The 20632-nt window shown below is 52.2% G+C and overlaps 1 protein-coding gene across 2 annotated transcripts in view; it reads left to right on the top strand.

Annotated features, from left to right (window-relative positions):
- The window catches only part of LPIN1 (lipin 1), a 93691-nt gene that overhangs the window by 6294 nt on the left and 66765 nt on the right, over positions 1–20632 (top strand). For both annotated transcript variants that reach the window (XM_039887824.1, XM_039887825.1), the window contains exon 2: positions 9084–9140. In XM_039887824.1, the coding sequence (XP_039743758.1) occupies positions 9093–9140 (48 nt within the window). In that variant the 5' untranslated portion in view covers positions 9084–9092. The remainder of the gene's footprint in view (positions 1–9083; positions 9141–20632) is intronic.

Below are 20632 nucleotides of genomic sequence, written 5' to 3'. Positions count from 1 at the left end.
TTGGGAGCTCATCAGGGATGCAGTCTCGGGCCCGAGCCAGACCTATCGAGTCAGAACCCGTGTTCTTAACCGGAGCCCCTGCTGACTCATGCTGCGTGCTTCCCAGGGCCAGGCTCCTGGCTGCCTCCGAAAGACTTGCACATTCAGAAGCATAGCCCAGCCCACCATTTGCAGCAGCCCTGAGGTCTGTCTGCCCTCCGGGCTGGAGCTGTGTTCCTAGTGGCCTGGGACCTGATGCAGGGGGCAGGAAGGAGCCCCCTCCAATCACTCTGGGCTAAACCAGGAGCGGGGCTTTAGCTCCCGCCTCTCCTGGCTTTGGCTTGAAGGCCCGCAGCCTGCAGGAGTCTGCGCATCACCGCTTAGGAATTCGGCCCGTCTCCTCAGCTGAGGATGCTCTGTGTTTACTGAACTTTGACGAACTGCTGGCTCCTTCCTTGACAGACGTTAGCAGTAACGTGGCCTGGCTGGGGACAGGGAAAGGTCGCCGTTCATGGAAAGGTGAGCGGAGAGGCACTTGGTTGGCTGCCTTTGTAGCTGAAAACCTGACTCACACCTAATCAGTTGGCCTTGCTGGCTGTGGGCACCTGCAGAGGATTGTGTCCCCCACCCCTATCTCCCTATCTCTCTCCTCCCCATCCCGCCAGGCCAAGAGCAAGCCGCCCCCCCAGGTCACTGCCCCAACCCTCAGGGGTCCGACTTGTCATGCCTTCCTCAGCTTTGGGTGATTTTCCAAGCCGGTTTCCTGGACAGGACCGTGAGCGGGCCAGTGGTGGTCAGAGTGTCACTGTGTTCAGTGCTGACTGTGTTGTCATTTTCTCTCAAGCAACAGACAACCTTTGCCTCCAGTGGCTCTCCCCGCAGGTCCCGAATCCACACCGATGTGGGCACCTGTCGTCTGGGCCAGCTGAGCTCATGGTGCACAGACGGGACCTAGAGGAGCGGGAGGCGCTTCCTGTCCTGCGGCGTCCTGATCCTTCTGAGGCCACCTCTTGCCTGCTGCCTGATCTCCAGCCTGGCCAGGGCCCAGCTGGACTACAGCTGTCTCAGGAGATCAGACGCTTTCGTAGAAGGGACTGGATGTACCCAAAGTTGGAGGACTTTCTCCAAGTTCTTTATTTAATAGTCCTCCCTAGAATCAGGGCTGCTGTGAGTGGCTCCCCTGTCACCCGCCTCTTCTAAGAAGTGCAAGAACAGTATCACGTGGGTCTGAATATCTTCAGAGGCAGCAGTTTCTTATGTCCTTGGTGGTTGTTTCTACACAGAAAGCCACTTGCTTTAGACTTGATGGATCAGGGCTTGATTTTTAAAAGCCAGACTTTTAAATTGCCTGATGCCAGGTTTCTCCATAAGAAACAGGATGGTAATACCCACAATGCTTAGGGAAGAATGATGGGAACTGACCGCGGAGAGGCCCCTGGCACAGCACCCGGCCCGCAGGAGGCGTGCGTTATTATTCCACATGGAGGAGGATGCATGCGTGGCCACAGGTCTACGCTGGTCCACAGGCTGAAGTCCCTCTAAGTGCAGTTTCTATCGGTCACCATATGTCAGGTGTGACTAGGGGGCTGGGGGCCTGGTGTCCATAGTTCATCGTCAGGTGCAGTTCAAGAATTTAGTCTTTCCCAAAGGCAGCCCCAGGAGTGTGATACATAGCTCTGCATCCCAGAGTGCCCTCACGCTTGACCAGCCCGAGTCAGGTGCACGATGCCCGTGGGGTATTATGGGAGGGCTGCATGTCAGGGCTGCCCAGAAACCCAGGCTCTCTCATCCCGACCTCCACGTCTCTCTGTCCTGGCCGGTGGCCACCTCTTCGTTCCCTCCTCATGGGCCGTTGCAGCAGCCTCGGCGCCTCCTACCTGCCCCCTCTGACGGCACATCGAAGCGTGGGCAGAGCAGAGGCTTTGGGGTTGGACGGAGTTGGGTTGGCTTTCAACTTGGCCACTCCCACGGTGTGTGACCTTGGGCGGGTCACATAAAGCTGCCCTGAGCCTCGGCTTCTTCATTTCTGAGCTGATGCTGATGAGATTGCTCACTGGGAGGCAGCGAGGCTTCAGGAGACACATGTAACGGCCCATGCCCTCAGCATGTGGCTGGTACTCACTCCGTGGTGGCCGAGACCTCCCCACGCACAGCTGGGCCTTCAGACCGCTCCTTCGTAACTGCGGCTGGTGCCACGTTGTCACTCCCCTGGATGAAAGTGGCCCCGGTTCTTCCCATCGTAGTCTCCGGCTCCTCGTCCTCTCTCTCAGCTCTGCCGTCCACCTCGCTCTGTTCTCTTGCCTCCTCCTTGGCTCACAGCAATGCCACGATCATTTGTGTCTCCTCGAAGCATGTGTCTTGTCTTCTGCTGGCCACATCCGCCCTTGTCGGCCTGGTGAACTCACACTTGACCTTGGAGGCCCAGCTCTTCTGGGTGTCTTCCCTGACCCTACCTCGCGGTCCCCTGGGACATTTCCCTCCTGCTGGGCCACCTCAGTACTTTGTTCATGCCGCTGTGAGAGCCCATGTCAGGCGGGATTATAGAGATTGGTTTCTGCACCTGTTTTTCCTGCTAGACGATGAATATAACTCAAGTGACCCTGTCTCAGTCATCTTCGTAATTACCCCAGTGATAAACTCAGGACTTAGCACAGGGCATGACACGTACTAGGTGCTTAATCAATGCATGACTGAATTCGACAAATCCAGTCCTCACTGGTCTCTTTCTCTGAATTATAACATCATTCAAGTTTGTCCACAGCACCTGATCTGGGCGGGGAGGGGCATACACAGTGGACCCTCAATAAGAATGAATGACTGCCATTTAGTCATATGTAGTCATAGTAGAAGTAGTAGTAATAATACATGACGGTTATTAAATGTTTAACGTGTACTGGTTTCTGTGCTCGGTGCTTTAAATTCATCCACATTTAACTCTAATAATGATAATATATCCTTACCCCTATTTGACAGTGAAGTTTCTTGTATTACTTGTTGGTGTATCCAGGGCTATGCGCCCTTGCTGGTTGGTTGCTGTCTGTTTGGTTCGGGCGGTGGCTGTACTAAAGCTGTTCCTGAACTATTTTGTAACCCCCCCTCCCCACATATATGGATGTCTTGATGCTATTACGGTGTCTCTTCCGGTCTTGTGGCTACAGGATGCCATGTGTCTTCAGGGTACCCAAGATTCATTTCATTTAGGTCTAAGAAGACACGGGAATGACTGCCACGAAGGGAGACGTTTGTGACACATAGGTCCCTGGGAACGGGAGGCGTGGCACTCCCTGCAGAGCCACATGGGGAGGCAGAGGGGGTGCGGGGGAGACGTGAGTGTGAGCCTCTATATGGCTTTCCCTAGGCAGGGTGGGTGGCTCAGGGCTGGCTAGTGTGCCAGCGTCAGTGGCTCTGGGGCCTAAGGATGGGCCCTGAGGGGACTGGGGCGGGTAGATGGGGCCCAGTGTGGGTGATGGATCAAGGAGGCGGTCAAATATGGGCTCCTAGTGGCTTGGCTCACGAAAGTCATCAAGTCCGAGGAAGGAGCCGATCACGGAGCTGGATTGCAGCTGGATCACTAGTAGGAGATTTTTATTCCTAAGAAAAACAAGTAAATAAATGTTTCTTTTTCTTTTTAATCACAACACGCAGGAGTTTTGTGGGACGGTGACGACACCGATTTCTCATCTTGGCTAGTCCTGGGAAGGGCCGTCTGTCTAGGGTCAGCATCCAGGGTCAGCAAGGCCCTAGAATATTAAAGCATCAGAACACAGAAAAGAAAAAGCCATGGTTAATACACCAAGTAACGTGGCTACGTGAGAACGGCAAACCTGGGCTTAGGTGGCTGGGCCTCGCCAGGAAAAGACCCCGGCGTGTGCCTTTGGGGTCTGTCTGCAGTGAGAGCTGCACGGGGAGTGCGCGGGCAGGGCCGGCCCCCTTACCCGGGCCTGTCTCCTCAGGACGGTACAGATGTGCACGCCGTTCGGTTGCTCGTTCGTTCTGCCCTCCCTCCCTCCCTCGCTCCGGGCCCGCACTCAGCTTCCCCCATGAGTCTTCCTGTTCAGACGTGAATTTCCTGAAACTATGACTTTATCTTCCCCGAGTGGAGATGGATGTGTGGACGACAGACCCCGGATACGACACCCGTTATTTCTGCAGCAGAGTTTCTCCCGAATGAGTCCCCTGACATATGGATACCACCGTTTGTGTGGCGAAAAAGCGGGTCTCAGGCTTGTGGGCTTTTAGGAAATGCTCCATTCTATGACCCCTCTTGGCAGTCGGCGGCGTGATGATGATGCATGCCGTGAGGGTGCTGAGAACCTACGTGGGAGAAACGGTCTTTGTTTCTGTTTCGTCTGATCTTTCCAAATGTATCTGCCCCATCGCAGAGAAGTGTTTTTTTGTTTGATTTGTACAGCCAGTGGGGGACGGCTTGGCTCTGAGCTGCCCCGCTCATGGGCGGGGAGGGACAATCTTACAGGCATGGAGGCCAGGGCTTCAGGGCGCCCAGGAGCCTGCGTACCTGCCCCAGCGCCGTGGGGTCCAGTCCTGGCCCGATCCTCGCATGTCTCCGCTGAGCTCCTGGCCTTGCCAGGGTGACGTGCCAGGTCCCAGGTCCCTGTCTCCTCCAGCTTCCTGGCTCCTCGCACAGTGCCTGGCGAGCAGTGGGTGCCCAGTGACGGCCAGCACTGGACGGATTCCCGTCAGAACCGCTCTAGACGCTCTGTCCTTGTTTACCAGTCAGACCTTATCCTCGTGTAGACACACACGCACACGTGCGTGTGTTTATGGTCTGTGTGGGTTCTTTTCGTGGAAGAGCGAGTAAAGGCTGGGGCCGGGTTTCACGCAGGACAGTTGGCCTCATCATTTTGCCATAAATAGACACACGCAGACACACAGAAACTGAAAAACACACAGAAGCAAAGACTGTACAGATAACACATAGACACCTTGCAAAAAATAGGCACATTACTCTCCATCATGAAGCAGATACTTAGGTGCAATTTTATACACAAACATGCAAAGAAATACAACCTGGGCCCCCTTCCCTCAAACGTCCATGCTCCGTGCTGGCTGTGTGTTCCTCCGGAGCAAACAGCTTTGCAATTTCGTGCCTTAACACAGCAACTATTTCATTGCGTCTCGTGATTTCGTGGGCGAGGATCCGGGCAGGGCTTGGCTGGGTGATTCTTCTGTTCCTCACGCGTTACTCAGAGGACTCAGTGGCACCTGACGGGTAGGTGGGCTGATCTGGAAGGACCACGATGGCTTCCCTCACATGTTTGGTGCTGGGTGGGGATGGCTGGAAGGCCGCTCAGCTGTGACAGTTGACAGGAGTCAGGTGTCTCGCGGTAGACAGACCTCTGTTAATTATAGCTGGCATCGCCCTAAAGAGAATCGTGAGAGGTGGATGGGGACTCTGGAGGGTGTCTTACTACCTAGCCTCGGGGACTGAAGAACGTCCCTTGTCCTGCATATTATTGAGCCACAGGTCACTTCAGCTAGCTCAAGTTTCAGGGGCGGGCTATTAGACTCTACCTGTCACTGACAGGAGCAGCAAAAATTGAGGTCACCGTAATCTAATACACACACACACAGTGCTATTACCCCACGTGAAGCTTGAGCCTGCCCTGTTTGGCGCACCACAGGGCTGCGTCCGTGCCTGAAGCGGTGGCACCTTGAGCAGGGCTGGGAAGTGTGCCGCCTCTGTCGACTGCCTTCCAGTGGCCGTAAGTGAAATATGAGGCTTGAGGAAGAGCCTGAGCTGGGGATGCTTCCTTATGGGGAAGGATTTCTGTCCTGGGAGTTACAGCTCAGGTAGATGCAAGGACCAAGGCTACCTTCATCTCCCCCTTGGGAAAACTATAAAAGTTAGGCTTTCCACAGTGCCCCACCCCCATGCACCCCTTCCCCATACCAGGAGACTGATGCGGATGGGTGACGCCCTGGCTTGGAAGCCACTCCAAACTTGGATCCAAATCCCAGCTCACCACCCCACCTGCTAGCTGTGTGACCTTGGCCAAGTCCCTCTATGTTCTGAGCTCCAGCGTCTTCATCTGTATATTCAAAAATCATACTTTTTGCTCTTCCATTCGACAAGTATTTATTGACTATCTACCCCGTGCTGGACCCTGTGGAGGATACAACGATGTGAGCCACAGACACTGTCCGCTATGGAGTAAGCCGTCATAAGCCGGATAGTTACACAAACGAATGTAACTTTGCAAACCGTGCTAAGTGCCATGTAGGGGGGATGAAGGTGCTAGGGAGGGTACAACTGTGACGTGATCGAGAAGAGGAGGCCAGGGACGGCGTCTCTGAGGAGACCTTTGCTGTGGTCTAGGGGATGAGTATCATCGAATCAGCCGAAATGCGTCTTGGGCAGAGGGAAAATCATGTGCAAAGGCCCTGTGACGGGATGAAGTTGAAGAGGCGGCTGTGAAAGGCCCGTGTGACCGGGCCAGAGGGATTAAAGGCCGAACATGTGAGTGGCAAGTGTGTTCACCAAAGTGAGGAAGGGCTTAAAAAACGGAATACATTTTCTATATTTACTTGAACGGTTTTAATCATGGAGATGACCTGACCAGATTGTATTTCAAAAAGCTGACCTTGGCTGCGGCCTGGAGAATGAACGGCAACATGGCAAAAGGGGACGTGGGCAGTCGCATTAGGAGGCTGCGCCAGGCAGAAAGAACAGTGGCCCCCAAAGGTGTCCGTGTCCTAATGCTCAGAACCTGTGAACTCATTAATTACGTGGAGAAAACGAGTTAGGGTTGCAGATGGCATTAAGATTACTCAGCACTGACCTTGAAATAGGGAGATGAGCCTGGATTATCCAGTGGGCCCAGCGTAATCCCATGAGCTCAGAGAGCCGGTCAGAGAGATGAGACACTGGGTACGCCCACCTGCCCTTCCTAGCTTCGAATATGGAGGAAGTTTTATTCACTGGGTTTTGTAATTGAAGAAAAGGAATTTCTATGCCATGAAGAGAGCTACCCAGGACTAAGCATTATTAAACATCACAATCAGGGCTTAGAGCTAATTCCTTTGACTGCAGATTCTCTTTCCATTTCTATACTATTCTGGGGAACCTCTGGGGGGACCCAAATTAGAGCCTGTTGGCCTGGTTGAGTTTGAGGTACTGTGGACCCTCCAAGTGGAGGTGTCCAGCACGTAGGTAGTTGGACGTGTGGCCTGGGAGCTGAGGGGCAAGGTCTGGACTGGAAATACGGAACTGTGGGTCAAGAGCCGACCAGAGTCACTGAAATCTCTCTAAGCCTCAGTCTTCTCATCTGTAAAGGAAAAATAACAATAAGATAGTTACTTCATAGAGCCGATGTAAGAATCAAAAGAGATAATATCGTGTAAAACGGTCATGCACTGCACAAATGTGAGTCGCTAGCCCCGGATGGTGACCCAAAGTAGAAGACTTGGTGCCAGGAACAGGAGCATTGTCTGAACCACCTGGCTTGCTTTCACGCTAGTTATATCACAAATTATATAATTATTCGAGGCCTTCTTTAAGCATCGGTGGCCAGAGCCACCTTTCTGTTCTACTCCTTGTAAATAAGGACTCAGTGAAATGCACGTTCCCGTTGGCCTCATTCTTGATTCGATTTTCTGTCTCGACTTTTTTTCCTTCTATTCTTCACTCAGATTTTAACACACGTGACCGCTGTGGACTAAATGTTCGTGTGCCCTGCAAACTCACATGTCGAAGCTCCGATCTCCAGTGCGATGGTATTTGGAGGTGGGGCCTTCGAGGCTCAGAAATGTTAAATCCCTTCGAGGCCATGCAGCTCTCAGTGGGAGAACTGAGGTTCAAACTCAAGTTCATTTTCGACTTCCGCTTGATTTCTAACTGCTTGGTGCCCAGGGTCCAATGGCCGGGCTTCTAATTTTGCGTTAGAATTTTGACTGATGACAGATAGTTGTAGGCGGGATTAGATTATTTTCTTTTTAGCTTTTGAGAAAAATTATTGTCGAAATACACGAGTTCACCATTTTTTGCGTTCTCATGTTTACATTTAATCTCTGAAGTCAAACCAAACTCTTGGAGGGGGCGGTCCTGTTCCCTTGTATTTGATTTAAGACTTCACTTTTAATCCGGTCCAAATCCGAGCATTGTGAATTTAAGCCACTGCCAGCCTGCCTAGGCCGTCTCGCGAGTGTGTAATCAGTGTGACGGGTGTGCCCAGTGAATGCTGACGGGCGTGTGGCTGTGCTTCTGCCCCCAGAGGGATTTGAGTTGGATGGTCCAGAATCTCTGTATTCAACGTGCATGTTTTTCTGCAGCATGCTGTGATCTTCCACGGGGGCTGAAATGAAAGTGTCTTACACTCATCGTTATGTTGGAACCAGGATTGAATTAATTGCCATATTAAGCAATTTACAGATGAAGAAACCAGTCGCCTGGCCCCATTTTTCCATCAAGGATCCAGACTTGGGGAGAACGGCTTAATCCATATCTGCCGTCTTTCCTAGATTCTGTCTTACAGGAAAATCTAACCTTTTTATTCCAGATGTGGTACCAGGATGCTAAAATAATCCTCCCCAAACTGATCCCTCGAGTTTCCCTCGTTGAGTTAAGGACTCCACTCCATCATCTACCTAGTCACCTAGGCCAAAAACGTCATCCTCAAAACCTCCCTTTTCACCCCCACACCACAAATCCCAGCCAATCCCCAGGCCCAGGGTGGATTCCACCGGCAGGAGGCACCCGCAGCCACCACTTCTCTCCCTTGGCCGCAATCACCTTCGCTCATCCTCTGGCCCTGCTCTGTTGGAATAGCCTTTAAATTCACTTCTCTGCCAGAGGGATCCCTGTAAAAGACAGAGCTGATCGAGGTGGAGTGAAGGAGGCCAGAGAGAAATTTACGACCTCACAGTGCGCCCCCCAGTAACCGAGACCTCTCGCTAATGGAAAGAAAAGTCGCCACATCCTACTAACTTAATTTCCTTTCTTACTGAGGTATAATTCACATCCCATAAAGTTCGCCACAGTGAAGTGTACAATTCAGTGGTTTTTAGTATATTCACAAGATTGTGCGATCAATACCGCTAATCCGGAACATGTTCGTTAATCAATTTCTCATGTTTTTGCCTTTCAGATTCCAATAATGAGAGACCCGGGATGGATTCGAAATGTGTGGTCTTCAAACATCAATGTGAGTGAAGCTGCTATGAATGCCCTAACTGTACGTTTACATTTCAAGATGAGAGAAAAGTCTCTCTGAGGAACTGTGGCTTGTTGCCCGGGGTAGGTGCGGTGTCCAAACCAGGCCCCCGCCATTCAGCGGAGGCTGCGGAGTGGGCCTGTGGCCCTTCCCCAAGGTTAGATAAGCCTTGGGGACATTTTGGCTCGTTTCTAGTGCCTTCTCCCTGCGTTCCATTCTTCCCTGGGCGTGGATGTGATTCTATCGTCCCCCTGATTGAAAAGCATTCGGCGGCTCCCTCGCCAACAGGAAAGGCCCATATCAGTAGTCCCGCCAAAGTCGGCTCACCATGTACAATCGCGTGTCTCATAAGAGACCGAGCAGCCGCCCCAGGCTCGAGGCCCTTCTGCTCCTGCATCCGTTGCTTCCTTTGTCTTGCTGCTTCTGTCTCCCCGCCCTGTGCCTGGTCCCCACGCCGTAGCCAGGCCATTCGGATTGCGTCTGTGACCGTACTCAGCGTTTTGCTCCCTGCTCTGCCCACAGACGCTGTCTTTTGGGATCTCGCCAGACCCCACGTTCAGCAGGCTGAGGGCCAGCACCACCCCCGCCCCGCAGGCTCACTCCATCCAGCGCCTTGCGCCATCGCCATCGGGCTCTCTGAGCCCTTGTGGTTTGGGAGGAGTGTTTCGCTGAAGCCCCCGCAGCGCGGGGAAGGGGCCCCAGCTTCCCCCTCCCCTTCTTCTCTCCCAGGGCGCTGAGCGATCCTTTCAGCGTCCGCGGCAGCACCCAACTTGCTCCACCCCACAGATCACAAACCTGAGATCCTGGCCTGTGGGGAGTCGATGTGAGGGAACAAGTTTGGGGCTGGAGAGGTTCAGGAAAGGGCTTTTGGGACGGTCCAGGGAAGAAATGAGAAAGCCCGACCGCTTCAGCGTCCCTCTGTGGCCCGTCCGAAGCCATGGGGATATAGAGCAAAAGTAACGCTTAGTCTCGGCTCTCGAAATGCTCACAGCCTGGAGAGAGGGACTCTGCAACCATGTGGACCAAGAGCGTTCGCAGGAGACGCGTGAGGCCTAGTGTGCGCCAGGCCAGAGCGAGAGTCTTCCTTGAGGTGAACCCAGAGGCCTCAGTTGCATGAAGGCTGCTGGGGCCTCTTGAGGGGATTGGCAGGGCCGGGGCCCAATCAGAGGCCAGGAATGCTGACCAGAGGGCAGTTAGTGGCAGTTGAGCCTGGGGCCAGGGGAGCCGGCCTCTAAGGAGGAGAGAAGGGGCAGCGAGTCTGGGTAAGTGAGCACCTCTCGCGCGGGTGGGAGTGCAGGCTGGCAGACAGGAGGCGGTCTGAGGCTGGGCCCATGGTCAGGTTTCCAGCCCCAGGCTCTGCCCCGGTGGCTGTGGTAAAAAGAGAGACTGGCAAGGGATGGCTGTCACCTGGGCCTCCACTGCCGGCCCTGCCCTGGGCCCTTCACGGAGCTTATCGAGTGAGAAGACAGGAGGAAATGGACGAGAGATGCAAAGTGGGAAGATTCTGCTTCAAGGGCAAGATGACGGAAAATCATTGCCATCTAAGCAGGGGAACTGGCTCAGGAGTGCAGAGTCCTGGCCACAGCCCTGCCACTCAGAGCGCGTGTGACCCGGAGCGAGCTGGCTAACTTCTGTCCGTGAGCGTCCGTTCCTCTTGCGTGCGCTGGGAGTTCATTAGTCCTAAACGCGAAGGGCTCGCTGTCTACCACGAGGGGCGGCATAGAAAAGAAGCGGGGTCCATAATCCCGCATTTCAGAAAAAAGCTTGCAAGAGGAGAGAGTCTCGTGCGGTCTTGGAAGAGGCAGAAGCCAGCCAGGCGTGGAGGTGAGAAACCGCACCGCGTCTCGGGGAGCTGGAGCCGTGACTGGAAGAGGGGAGAAGCGGAGGCCGAAAACGGAGGAGGAGGAGAGAGCAGGGTGCTGGCGGCCGGCAGACGCGTCTGCTTTTCCGAGGACCTTGGACTTTGTCCCACAGGTGGTGGAGGGGGTGGCGTGGGAGGGCCTTCAGTAGGCGGTGTCATTTCAGGTCTGCAGCCCTGCTGGAGGGTCGTCGGGGAGACAGGAGACAGGAGTTCATTGTTGGCCTGGTTGAGTTTGAGGTGTCTGTGGACCAACCAAGTGGAGGTGTCCAGTAGGTCGTTGGCTGTGTGGCCTGGAGCGGAGGGGCCGAGGCTGGACCGGAGGCACTGAACTGTGGGGTCAGCAGTAGCGCAGCGTCACTGAAAGTCTCCAAGTGGGGGGAAGTCACCCAGGGAGAGTGCATGGCATGGGGACCCGGGTGAGGGCGTGTAGGTGGGTTTCCAGTCAAAATCTCTTCTATCCAGGTATTTGGTCATTTTTATGCTGTTAACCTGAGGAGCAGGGTTTATAAACTTCCCAAAACGCTTAGTGATGAGAAAACCCAAACAACAGGGCAGAAGAGTCGGAATCTCCCCCGGCCTCTGTCTCTCTCCTGGTTCCTTGGCAAATGTGCTGGGCAGCAGGATTCAGGCTGAGTGTGCCATAGTCAGTCTTTTCCTGCAGGGGTTTACCAACCAGTAGAGGGGATAGAGTCTCTACAGTGACATGGTGACAATTTGTGACATGTGCCACAATAGAGTTACATGTGGGCTCATTAGTACAGAGCAACCAGTGACTAATTCTTCACGGACCTGAGAAATATTTGAGGAAAGGCTTCTGTACCAGCTCTGGCTCTCAGTTGGGAGAAGCTGGCTGCAGAATGCAGAAAGCCAAAGAAATACTCACCGACACACCGAGGCCCCTCCATCCCCAGGCACGTGCATGGATTCACTCGAGGCAAAAGGCCCTGGATTCTGGAGGGACAGCTGAGCAATGAAAGGTTCACCCCAGCGACCTGACCAGCCCCTTGCTCAGGTGACAGAACACGGTGGTGCCATTTATTGCCTTAAGTGAGGATCCCTCTGCTTTCCTGCTGTGTTCATAAGGCACAGCTCCAGCCTGAACACCTCTCGCGCTGGGCCCCCCAGCATTTCTAAGAAGAGCAACAATTTCCAGAATGCTAGGCTGTCCTGGCCCCGTTCCTTGAAACGGATTTTGGTTATTCCTTCTATTTCTTGTTTTCAGATTTGATGAAGGACCGGATTTCAAATTTAGTCTTCTTAGAGGGAGCCCCTTTTTGTAGGGGGAGGAAGTGAAAATTTGTCTAGATTTAAATTTATTTTTGAAAAATGTTATCCAAGCGCTTGGTGTGCCTGGTTTCTAGAACATCAGCTCACCATGTAAGCCAGTTTTCTCTTCCTGCTCCCAGTCTATTTACATGTCCCCTTTGCATATTACCCTGTGGCCTTAAACTCTGATAGAGGAGAATCTAGCCGATTCTCACAGAGCATCACATGCAAAAGGCTTCTCTCTTCTTATACTCTGCCATTTCTGTAAAATCTCACCTGGTTTTAGTTTATTGTTGTTCAGACTATGCCTTTCTCATATATGGCGTTTTCCTTGGGGGGAGGCGTGTTTTTCCTGGAAGTTACGTTTGCCTTTCTTTTTGCTTCTTAGGATAAACAGTTCCCAACTCCCTGCCCTTCACCTCTACGCCCCGCCCAGGACTCACATCAAGCGGTCTGTAGCCCCTTTGCAGGCATTCTGGTTTATCACCTGCTCCGTATTATTTCTTTAGTCAACCCTTCCCTTTGCTTCCACCTTCCAAATTTAATGAAATATCTTTCCCACTAAACGGGCCCCTTCTGTTCTCTATATTGTTGAGCTTTTAAGCTCTGAAGTTTCCTTGAAATTTAACAAGATATCTGGAAGCGAAGGGAAAGTACGTGCATATTTGTCTGTTCTGCTCCGCATACCGTCTGCCCTGGGGGTTTCACTTTTGTCCAGCGTTGTTAGCGGAGCCACTGTGTAGGTGTCCGATGACATTCACTGTCTTCCTATCTAGAAGGCTGCTGTGCAGTCTCTTCTAGCCAATTCCTTTTTTTTTTTTTAACACGAATCATTAGAGCCGCAACACTCGTCTACCCTGGATTAGTGACAGGCACTAGCACGATCAAGTACAATAACGTATTTAATGAGAATCTTGTAGAGAATGGCCATTTCCTGTTCAGTGAATTCCTAGGTTTTATTGAGCTATCCCAAGGCCCCTTTCTCATTTGTGAATGAAAACATTGCACGAATGTCTCTTTTTAACCTAAGTTCTCAATTGTCCTGTTTACCAATTCATTCTCCCACCCGCTGGGCGTCTCGTGTGGATTGCACGTCCTCATTTTCCCTTGCTGGGGACACTGTATATCTGTCTCTTAATCATTTACCCGCCACGTACCTCGCACACAGCAAGCACTCAGAAATGGCTTGTTGCATAAACCAGTGCGTTTTTGGGGGCATCCCTCCTGCCACTTTCACGATGAGAACATCGACAGGTTTAACGCCAGTACCTGCTTAGTTAGTTTCTTTTTATTAGAATGAGTATATTTTTATTATAGTTTGTTTTTATTATTTTTATTACTATGGATATCGATTTGCAACCAGCCCTTATGGCCCTTGCTATGATATTAAGTGTTCATTTAAAAATATTTATTGAGCGCCTACTAAGTGCCAGGCACTGTGCTAGATCCTTAACAGAAATGGTTTTTCCTGCAGAGTCAGTCTGCTGGGGAGGGGTTTTACAATAATTGTGCACACAGATGGGACACTTTACTGTAATAAACACATTGAACGAAAGATATGTAGAATAGTAAGAGTGTCTAACAGGGAGAACTAACCTAGTTGGGGAGGTTAGTGATGCTTCAACTAAGGTTGAAGCGTGAGTAGCAATTAGCCAGGTTAAGAGAGGGGAAGACTCCATGTAGCGGGAGCAACATGTGCAAAGGCCCCGGGGTGGAGGGAACAGGGCAAGCATGGTCCCGTGTGGCTTAAGTTAGGCTGCATGCCAGAAGAGCTGAACCAGGGCAGCAGTGGCACTTGACATGTAGTCAGATGTTTGATACTGGAGAAGCACAGGGTGGGGGAAGTTTGTCTGTCAGAGTGATGCTCCCTCGTTCCGATGCTCTCTTGCTGGTCCAACTATCTCTGAGTCTTCCTGGGAACTCCCTGCTGAGCTGAGCATCTGATGAGCTGCGGTGGATTAGCCGTTACAAAGGAGGGTGTCATAGAAGAGCTTTCAAACTGAGCAGTGTTGGGACAAGGATGGATCCTTGTCTGCCCATCTCTCCCTCCTGCCTCCATCCCTCCCTCCCATTTAAGTCCAAGAAACTGCCAACTGATTCTTTGTCTTGAGCATGCTGTATCCTGCTCAGAACTTCCTCTATTTAGGTTAGTGGTGCTCAAACTTTCACTTAGACATTCTCTGAGGCGGCAGAGGGGAGAGGAGAAAGTATTGCATGGGATGTCACCTATTTTTAAATTAAAGTGAATTCACATTCATTCCTTCTTCTGAAATTGTCTCAGTATGCTTTGAAATGACTAGAGATGCCCAGGGTATCCTGGACCCAGGATAGAAAGTTATCATACTATGTGTGTGTTTTGGGGGGCAGCAGATGGGATGATGTATGCTGGTCTGTACTCGTGATAATGGTCTGGGATCTTATTCTACTGAGGCTGGCAGGGTGTCCTGTGTCCAGCTGAACATGCCTCCTTCAGCAACACCCATTCTGGTCTCAGGAGAATACTGTACGCTTTTGAAGATGAGAATCACAATTTGAGAATATTTTTTAGCCCCCAAATTTTGGTAAGGAGGGGTTAACATGATCTGGAGAGACCGCATGAGAGCCTAGTGTCTAGTCGAAATGATCTGTAGGTAGCGTATGTATTGCATTCTCTTAGACAGGACACCTGAACGTGCTAGATGCGCACGATTCACCGCAAGGTGCTGTGCAACAAAGCAATGTACAAATGCCAGGCACTTCCTGTAGGTCCTAGTGATCTCCCGCCCAGCCTTTTACCATTAGAACATCCTTTTTAGGATTCTGCAGTAACCACAGGTCTATCCAAGGTACCACGAGCTGGAGACTAAAGAGAAAACGGTCTTCCTTGTAAGAACTTTTTCACATGTGACTTTTCCATCGCGATTCAAAAGCAGCACCTGGAGATGATGCAGGATGGAGTAAGCAGGTTTCGTATGTCCCGAAGACCAGGAGAGCTGGCTCTGACTCCGAGTTTTCTCCGAGTGAGCAGCCCCGTGGTTCGTGAACTGACGTTACTAAGTCCCACCTTGTACCCTGATATTTATTCTGGCCCTGCCTGAGGAAACGCTTATGAGAAGGGTTTCCCACTCTAGTCTAAGCATCTGTGTAAAGGCTGGGCCGAGTGGGGCATAGGCTGTTCCATGACAGTCAGCCACAAGTTCGGGCTCCCCGGGTCACACCCGAGCAGACTTCTGATGCTCATATAGGAGTGCTGTCATCCTTGATAGGCGTCTGTTTTGACCGTTTAATACCTTTCCACTTTTAACACCATTTAAAACTAGTTTTAGCTGATTGGGCCATACTTCAATAATTGCATCCTGCACTTATTCGTCATTTTCATCTACGGTGTGGGCCTTTCAAAGGGCTCATATGTTTCATGGAAGTGATGCTTTTTCTGCAACGACATCTATTACAGAAATCTCTTAATAGGACACTTAGTCGATAACACCAAATTTCCATGCCTTGTGAAAAATAGAGGAGGTAATACCCTCCCGCAACGTTTCTTCGGTTTGTTGGCGGCAAATCCCGGTCTCGCGAGAGGTCGTGGTCACGCCGCGCGCTAAGTTTTCCATCTCTGTTCCGAATCCAGCGCTGGCCGCGCAGCAGCTCCGCGCCGCAGCCTCGCTCCATCCTCCCGCATCTCTTCTTACCTCTCTCTCCTCCTCTGAGCATCGCCGCGTGCTGACATCATAACCCCAGCGGGGGGCATCACAATCCTGCCACCCAACAGTGAGCGTTTCCTGGAGCCTCTCCGCTCAGAGCACAGATGAGAGGATGGTGGCGAGGGAGAGAAAATGGTAGGGCAGGAGGTGGGCTGAGGGGCAAGACCGGGAGGAGAGAGAGCGAAGGGCACGGCCGGGGGGAGGGCCAGCCATGCCTGTCCTAGCAACAGCCAGTAAGTGGTGGTCTAGGCTGCTGAGAACTAGAAAACTAGGAAGGAGGGGAAAGTCGACCAGGAGACCACGGTTCCCAAGAGCAGAGATCTCCATATGAAGTCAACGGAAGCCCAGTGCGTCCTGCCAATATGCCCTGTAAATGGGGGAGAACGGGCTTTCTGCGGCAGCTAAGGTAAACGGCAGGCAGGGAGGGTGGGGTGTCACCAGGTTTCGACAGCTTCCCCGGGTGCCGGCCTCTCAGGCACGGAAGTCACCGAAGAATGGCATCCGTGACTGAAATTTGGGGACGCTAGAGCCCTCTAACAAGACCCGTGGGGTTTCGATTCTACCTTCTGTTAACCGGTTTGCCACGGGCTTCTCTACAGCTCTCTTCACTTATTAAGTGTGACTGATGGCCTCGGGGATTTCTTTTCAGAATGATAAACCGTGGTCCACCTTTGTCAAATTCTAATTTATACAAATAATTTCCCCTCAATATTTTATTAAAGGCAGTGCCTTTAGATGGACGTACCAGCATGTGACGCCGAGTGTATTTTCAGGGAGTTCTCTAAGTCGGCGCCTGGCAGGATTCTCCAGAGTCTCTTCCCCGTTAGAAGGACAACAGACACTAGGGACAGGAATTTCGACTCCCAAACCAGGACCCCAGAAGCCCACAGCCACCTCCGTGAAGTAGGTGAGGTTTGCCTTTGCCTCCCAACCCCTACTCCTACCCCTTTGTATATTCCATAGAGTAGAAGGATTTCTAGTACCGAGAGCAATTAGCCATGCAGTAGGAATCAGCAAACGAGTATTTACTGGAAGTTGGGATTTTAAGATAATGGGATTTTTCTTTGTCTCGTTTTGTTTCTGAATCGGGCACGGGGAGTCTTCTGAGACTTCTCAAAACAGCCAGCTTGTGTAGACAGACCCCTGGCCAGGGAATAGGTGAGCACGGTGCCTGAAGCGCTTTTTTCTCTCTGGATTTCGTCTTTAGTGGCTGATTGCAGAAATGCGTGAAGGATCAGTTTTCTTGTTCCAGGAAGGACTTAGGTGTGGGGGGCGTTACAGGGCGTGGGGTCAGGACCTCACGCCCCCAGGGGTGCTGCCTACATCCCACCTTGGGCCTGTGTGGTGGTGGCTGGTGGTACTGCCGGAGCCTTCCATTTTCATCTACTCAAAAACGGGCACATTTGTAAATGTGTTGTCCCTTCATCGACTCTCCTTGGCAATCAGCTCCTGATCGTCGCTGACCCCGTAACTGAGTACCTAGGCCACCACAGTAGCCATCTGTCTGGGTGGCCTTGGCTGCCCCGTCTTTCTGACATACTCGATGGCCCGCCCACCACAGCCAGACGGCAGAGACAGGAAGATGCCTCATCCCCTCATGTAGCCCGGCTGATAGAGCCCGGTCATAGGTGTTCTCGAGGTAAACGGCTACTAGACCTTGGAGGAAGAGGACGCGACTGCACCATGTGTCACATACGGTTCATCCCGGGTGTGGGGGGTGGGGTGTGGGGTGGCCAACCATGTTGGCTTATTGCCTTTACCCAAAGGAAAAATGAAACTTCTGGTACCTTTACGACAGGAGCCAGTTCTACCCCTTGGAGGGAGGCTCGGTTCCTGCTGAAGTTCAGCGCCAGGGAGGGGCAGTCGAGTCACAACTGTACAGTTCCTTTCGCGAGACTACAGGGCCGAGGGGTGGACAGGGGGCCAGAAGGCTACTGAGAAAGCATTCCGTGGACTCCGAAGGAGGGGGTGCCTGCTGCTCTGTCATCTTTGAGGCTTCCCGTTGGTGCACGTCTGCACGTCGTGTGGTTCGCACGTTCTGCTTTGGGTTAAAGGAAATTGAAGTCTCCTGAGCGCAAAGGAGCACGTGCTTTAGTTAATTTATTTCTCCAAACAGCCCTGTGAAACATATTTTTCACCCAAGTTGACTAGAAAAGAAAGCTGAGGGTCAGAGAGGTCAAACATCCCTTCCCTTAGGCCACACAGCTGGCAGGAGGTAAAGCTGGGATGGGAGTGGTTCAGGCTTGGAGCCCCGCCCCACGGCACCTCCCGGTCAGGCGTCCTGTCTTCGGTGCTCTTCCTGGAGCACCCTGCTCCCCTTTCTCCAACAGCGTCATTTCGTTGGTATTCGACAGACTTAGGGGGCCTCGAAGGGAGGTTCCACGTGTGGCTCACGGCTCTGTCCTCCTACATGATTAGCACGGCGTCTGTGGTACACCAGGATGCAGCAAAAGAGGCTATGAGCAGAGTTGGGACCAAGGATGGCAAGTGACCCGAAGGTACCATTCCTGGCATGTCAGCAACCTGTCTTAAGACTTGCGGATCGTGGGTTGAGAAGACGACCTGGGTCGATTCGATTTCTCTCCCCAAATTTTGGAGGTCAGGGGCTGAAGTGGGTGGTCACGGGAAGGGGAGTGGTACATGATGAGTTGTGTGGGCGTGGCCAGACTGATGAGGGAGGAGCAGAGGAGGCAGGATGGGAGGGAGGAAGAAGGCAGAGCCGACCAAGGGGAGAGAGGGAGAGAGGGAGAGAGGGAGCCGCCGTCGTTCAAGCTCCACTTCTGGAATTCTGGCTGCTTTCGAGATGTCATGCTCTATTCTCACTCGCTCACTCACTCGCTCACTTTACTTGAGCTGGCTTTGTATGGTTCCTTTATACGGACAATTAGAAGAAGTATAAATTATATGTTGACTCTTGGCGTGGAGGGTTGGGGGGTGGGCTTTGGGAGAGGGCATGGCAGTGAGCCAGGGCGCAGCATGAAAGGAAGTGGACTCTCAGAACTCTGGAGTGTCATGGGGAGTTTTGCCACGTACCGATCGATGTCTGGGTCCCACCCCAGGGACTGTGGTCAGTTGATGCAAACTGTAGTCTGGGCATTGAGAGTTTTAACTGTGGTTCTGATACGTGACAAGTTTTCATGGGAAACACTGCTTTAGAATGTGAGAGTGAGTGGGAATGTTCCATTCTAGAATGATTTCGTTTAATCTAAGGATAAGAGATGATGAGATCCATGACTTGAAGTCTTGGTGTAGAGTCACTTTCTCCCACCTACCCCAGTGTCTAGGTCAACGATTAAAGAGATTGTATTTAGGCTCCAGGCAATAAGCAGGTGTCAGTGTAAATAGCTATTGGCAAGCAGCATTTAAATAAATTTTGCATGTGAACAGATGTTATAGTAAGTTGGCAAATCCAGTCCTTTTCTGCTTAGATTTTTATCCCAGCTGAGGGCAAATTTCTATTGGCTGAAAAGTTAAGTACCCTGGGCTGGCCCAGGGCTCACAGCACCATAACGGGTGGTATAGTGTCGTCTTGGTGGGAACCTGATTTTATTCTGGAGGTGGCTTCTCCCACTGAGGTCAGTGCAGGTTTCTGGTGGGGCTTCACCTTCGTGACCTCGTCCGAGTCTCATTTTCCCACATGCCATCGCGCTGGGAACTGGGGCTTCAGCAGAGTAACGTGGGGGCCGGGTCTTAAACATTCAGCCCTTAGCAGATGCATTTCTCAGTTGAATTCCAAATATTTCTTCTTGGGTAGATTCTTCTTGGGTGGAATCTAACACGGCCTTGCCAAGGATGAAAATATTAGAAAGTTTCATTCCTGCCACCTCGTCTCTTCTCTTCCCTTCCCCTCCAAACCCTCTCTGTAATCCTGCAGGATCCTGCTGTCCTGTGCCTGGCATCTATTCTAATTGGCAAAGACTCGTGCCACACCAAATGGTGTGCGTGTCAGTCCTGGGACTGGCAAAGACGAGGCAGGTGCTTGCTGCAAGGCTGGGGGAAAAGCTGGGAAGGGTGAGGGCTGTAAAGCTGAGCTCAGACACACTGATGTAAAATCTATACCAAAGGCCATAACTTCCATGTCGTGTGGGCTGCTTTATAGGGACTGGGTCCCAATGGCCTGGAAGTGGACCAGGAATTGGGGACAGGAGGTAGTGTGGCAAAAATATCTTTCTTGTTCTAGCCTAGCTCATTAGGAATCTTCCCCATTTAGCCAGAGGAGAAAGGGTGTGCCAGCCCCTCTTGATCACAGGCGACACAGGCTGGGAGCCACCAGTGGGGCAGGCATGGGGCTTGCTGTGTCCCCACCTCACCCCATCAGAGGCCAGCCAGGGCCTTCCTCCAGCCCTGCACCCCTCAGGCCACTTGCACCTGCTGGTCCCTCTCCTGTCCTCTGCTCTTCTGGGACTGGCCTACATTGGCGCAGATCGGTGTCTGCTCGGGCCGCCGAGTTCTGCCAAATCCTCTTCCTCGGGGGTCCTGTAGAAGTATGCAACCCTTCGGCTCACAGCGGTGCTAGGCAGGGTGACAGTTTTTACATGTGTTTGTGCGATTGGCCGTGGATACTATCCCAACCATACTCTCCCTGCGGGCAGAGGCCATGTCTGGTCTGCTCCCCGAGCAGAGGCCGCACACAGGGCCTGGCACAGGGTGGACACTCAACAAATGGCGGGGGGGAG

Source organism: Pteropus medius, unplaced genomic scaffold (assembly GCF_902729225.1).
Source record: "Pteropus medius unplaced genomic scaffold, Ma_sr-lr_union100, whole genome shotgun sequence".
Lineage (NCBI taxonomy): Eukaryota > Metazoa > Chordata > Mammalia > Chiroptera > Pteropodidae > Pteropus > Pteropus medius.
This window is presented reverse-complemented; position numbering and strand designations above follow the sequence as displayed.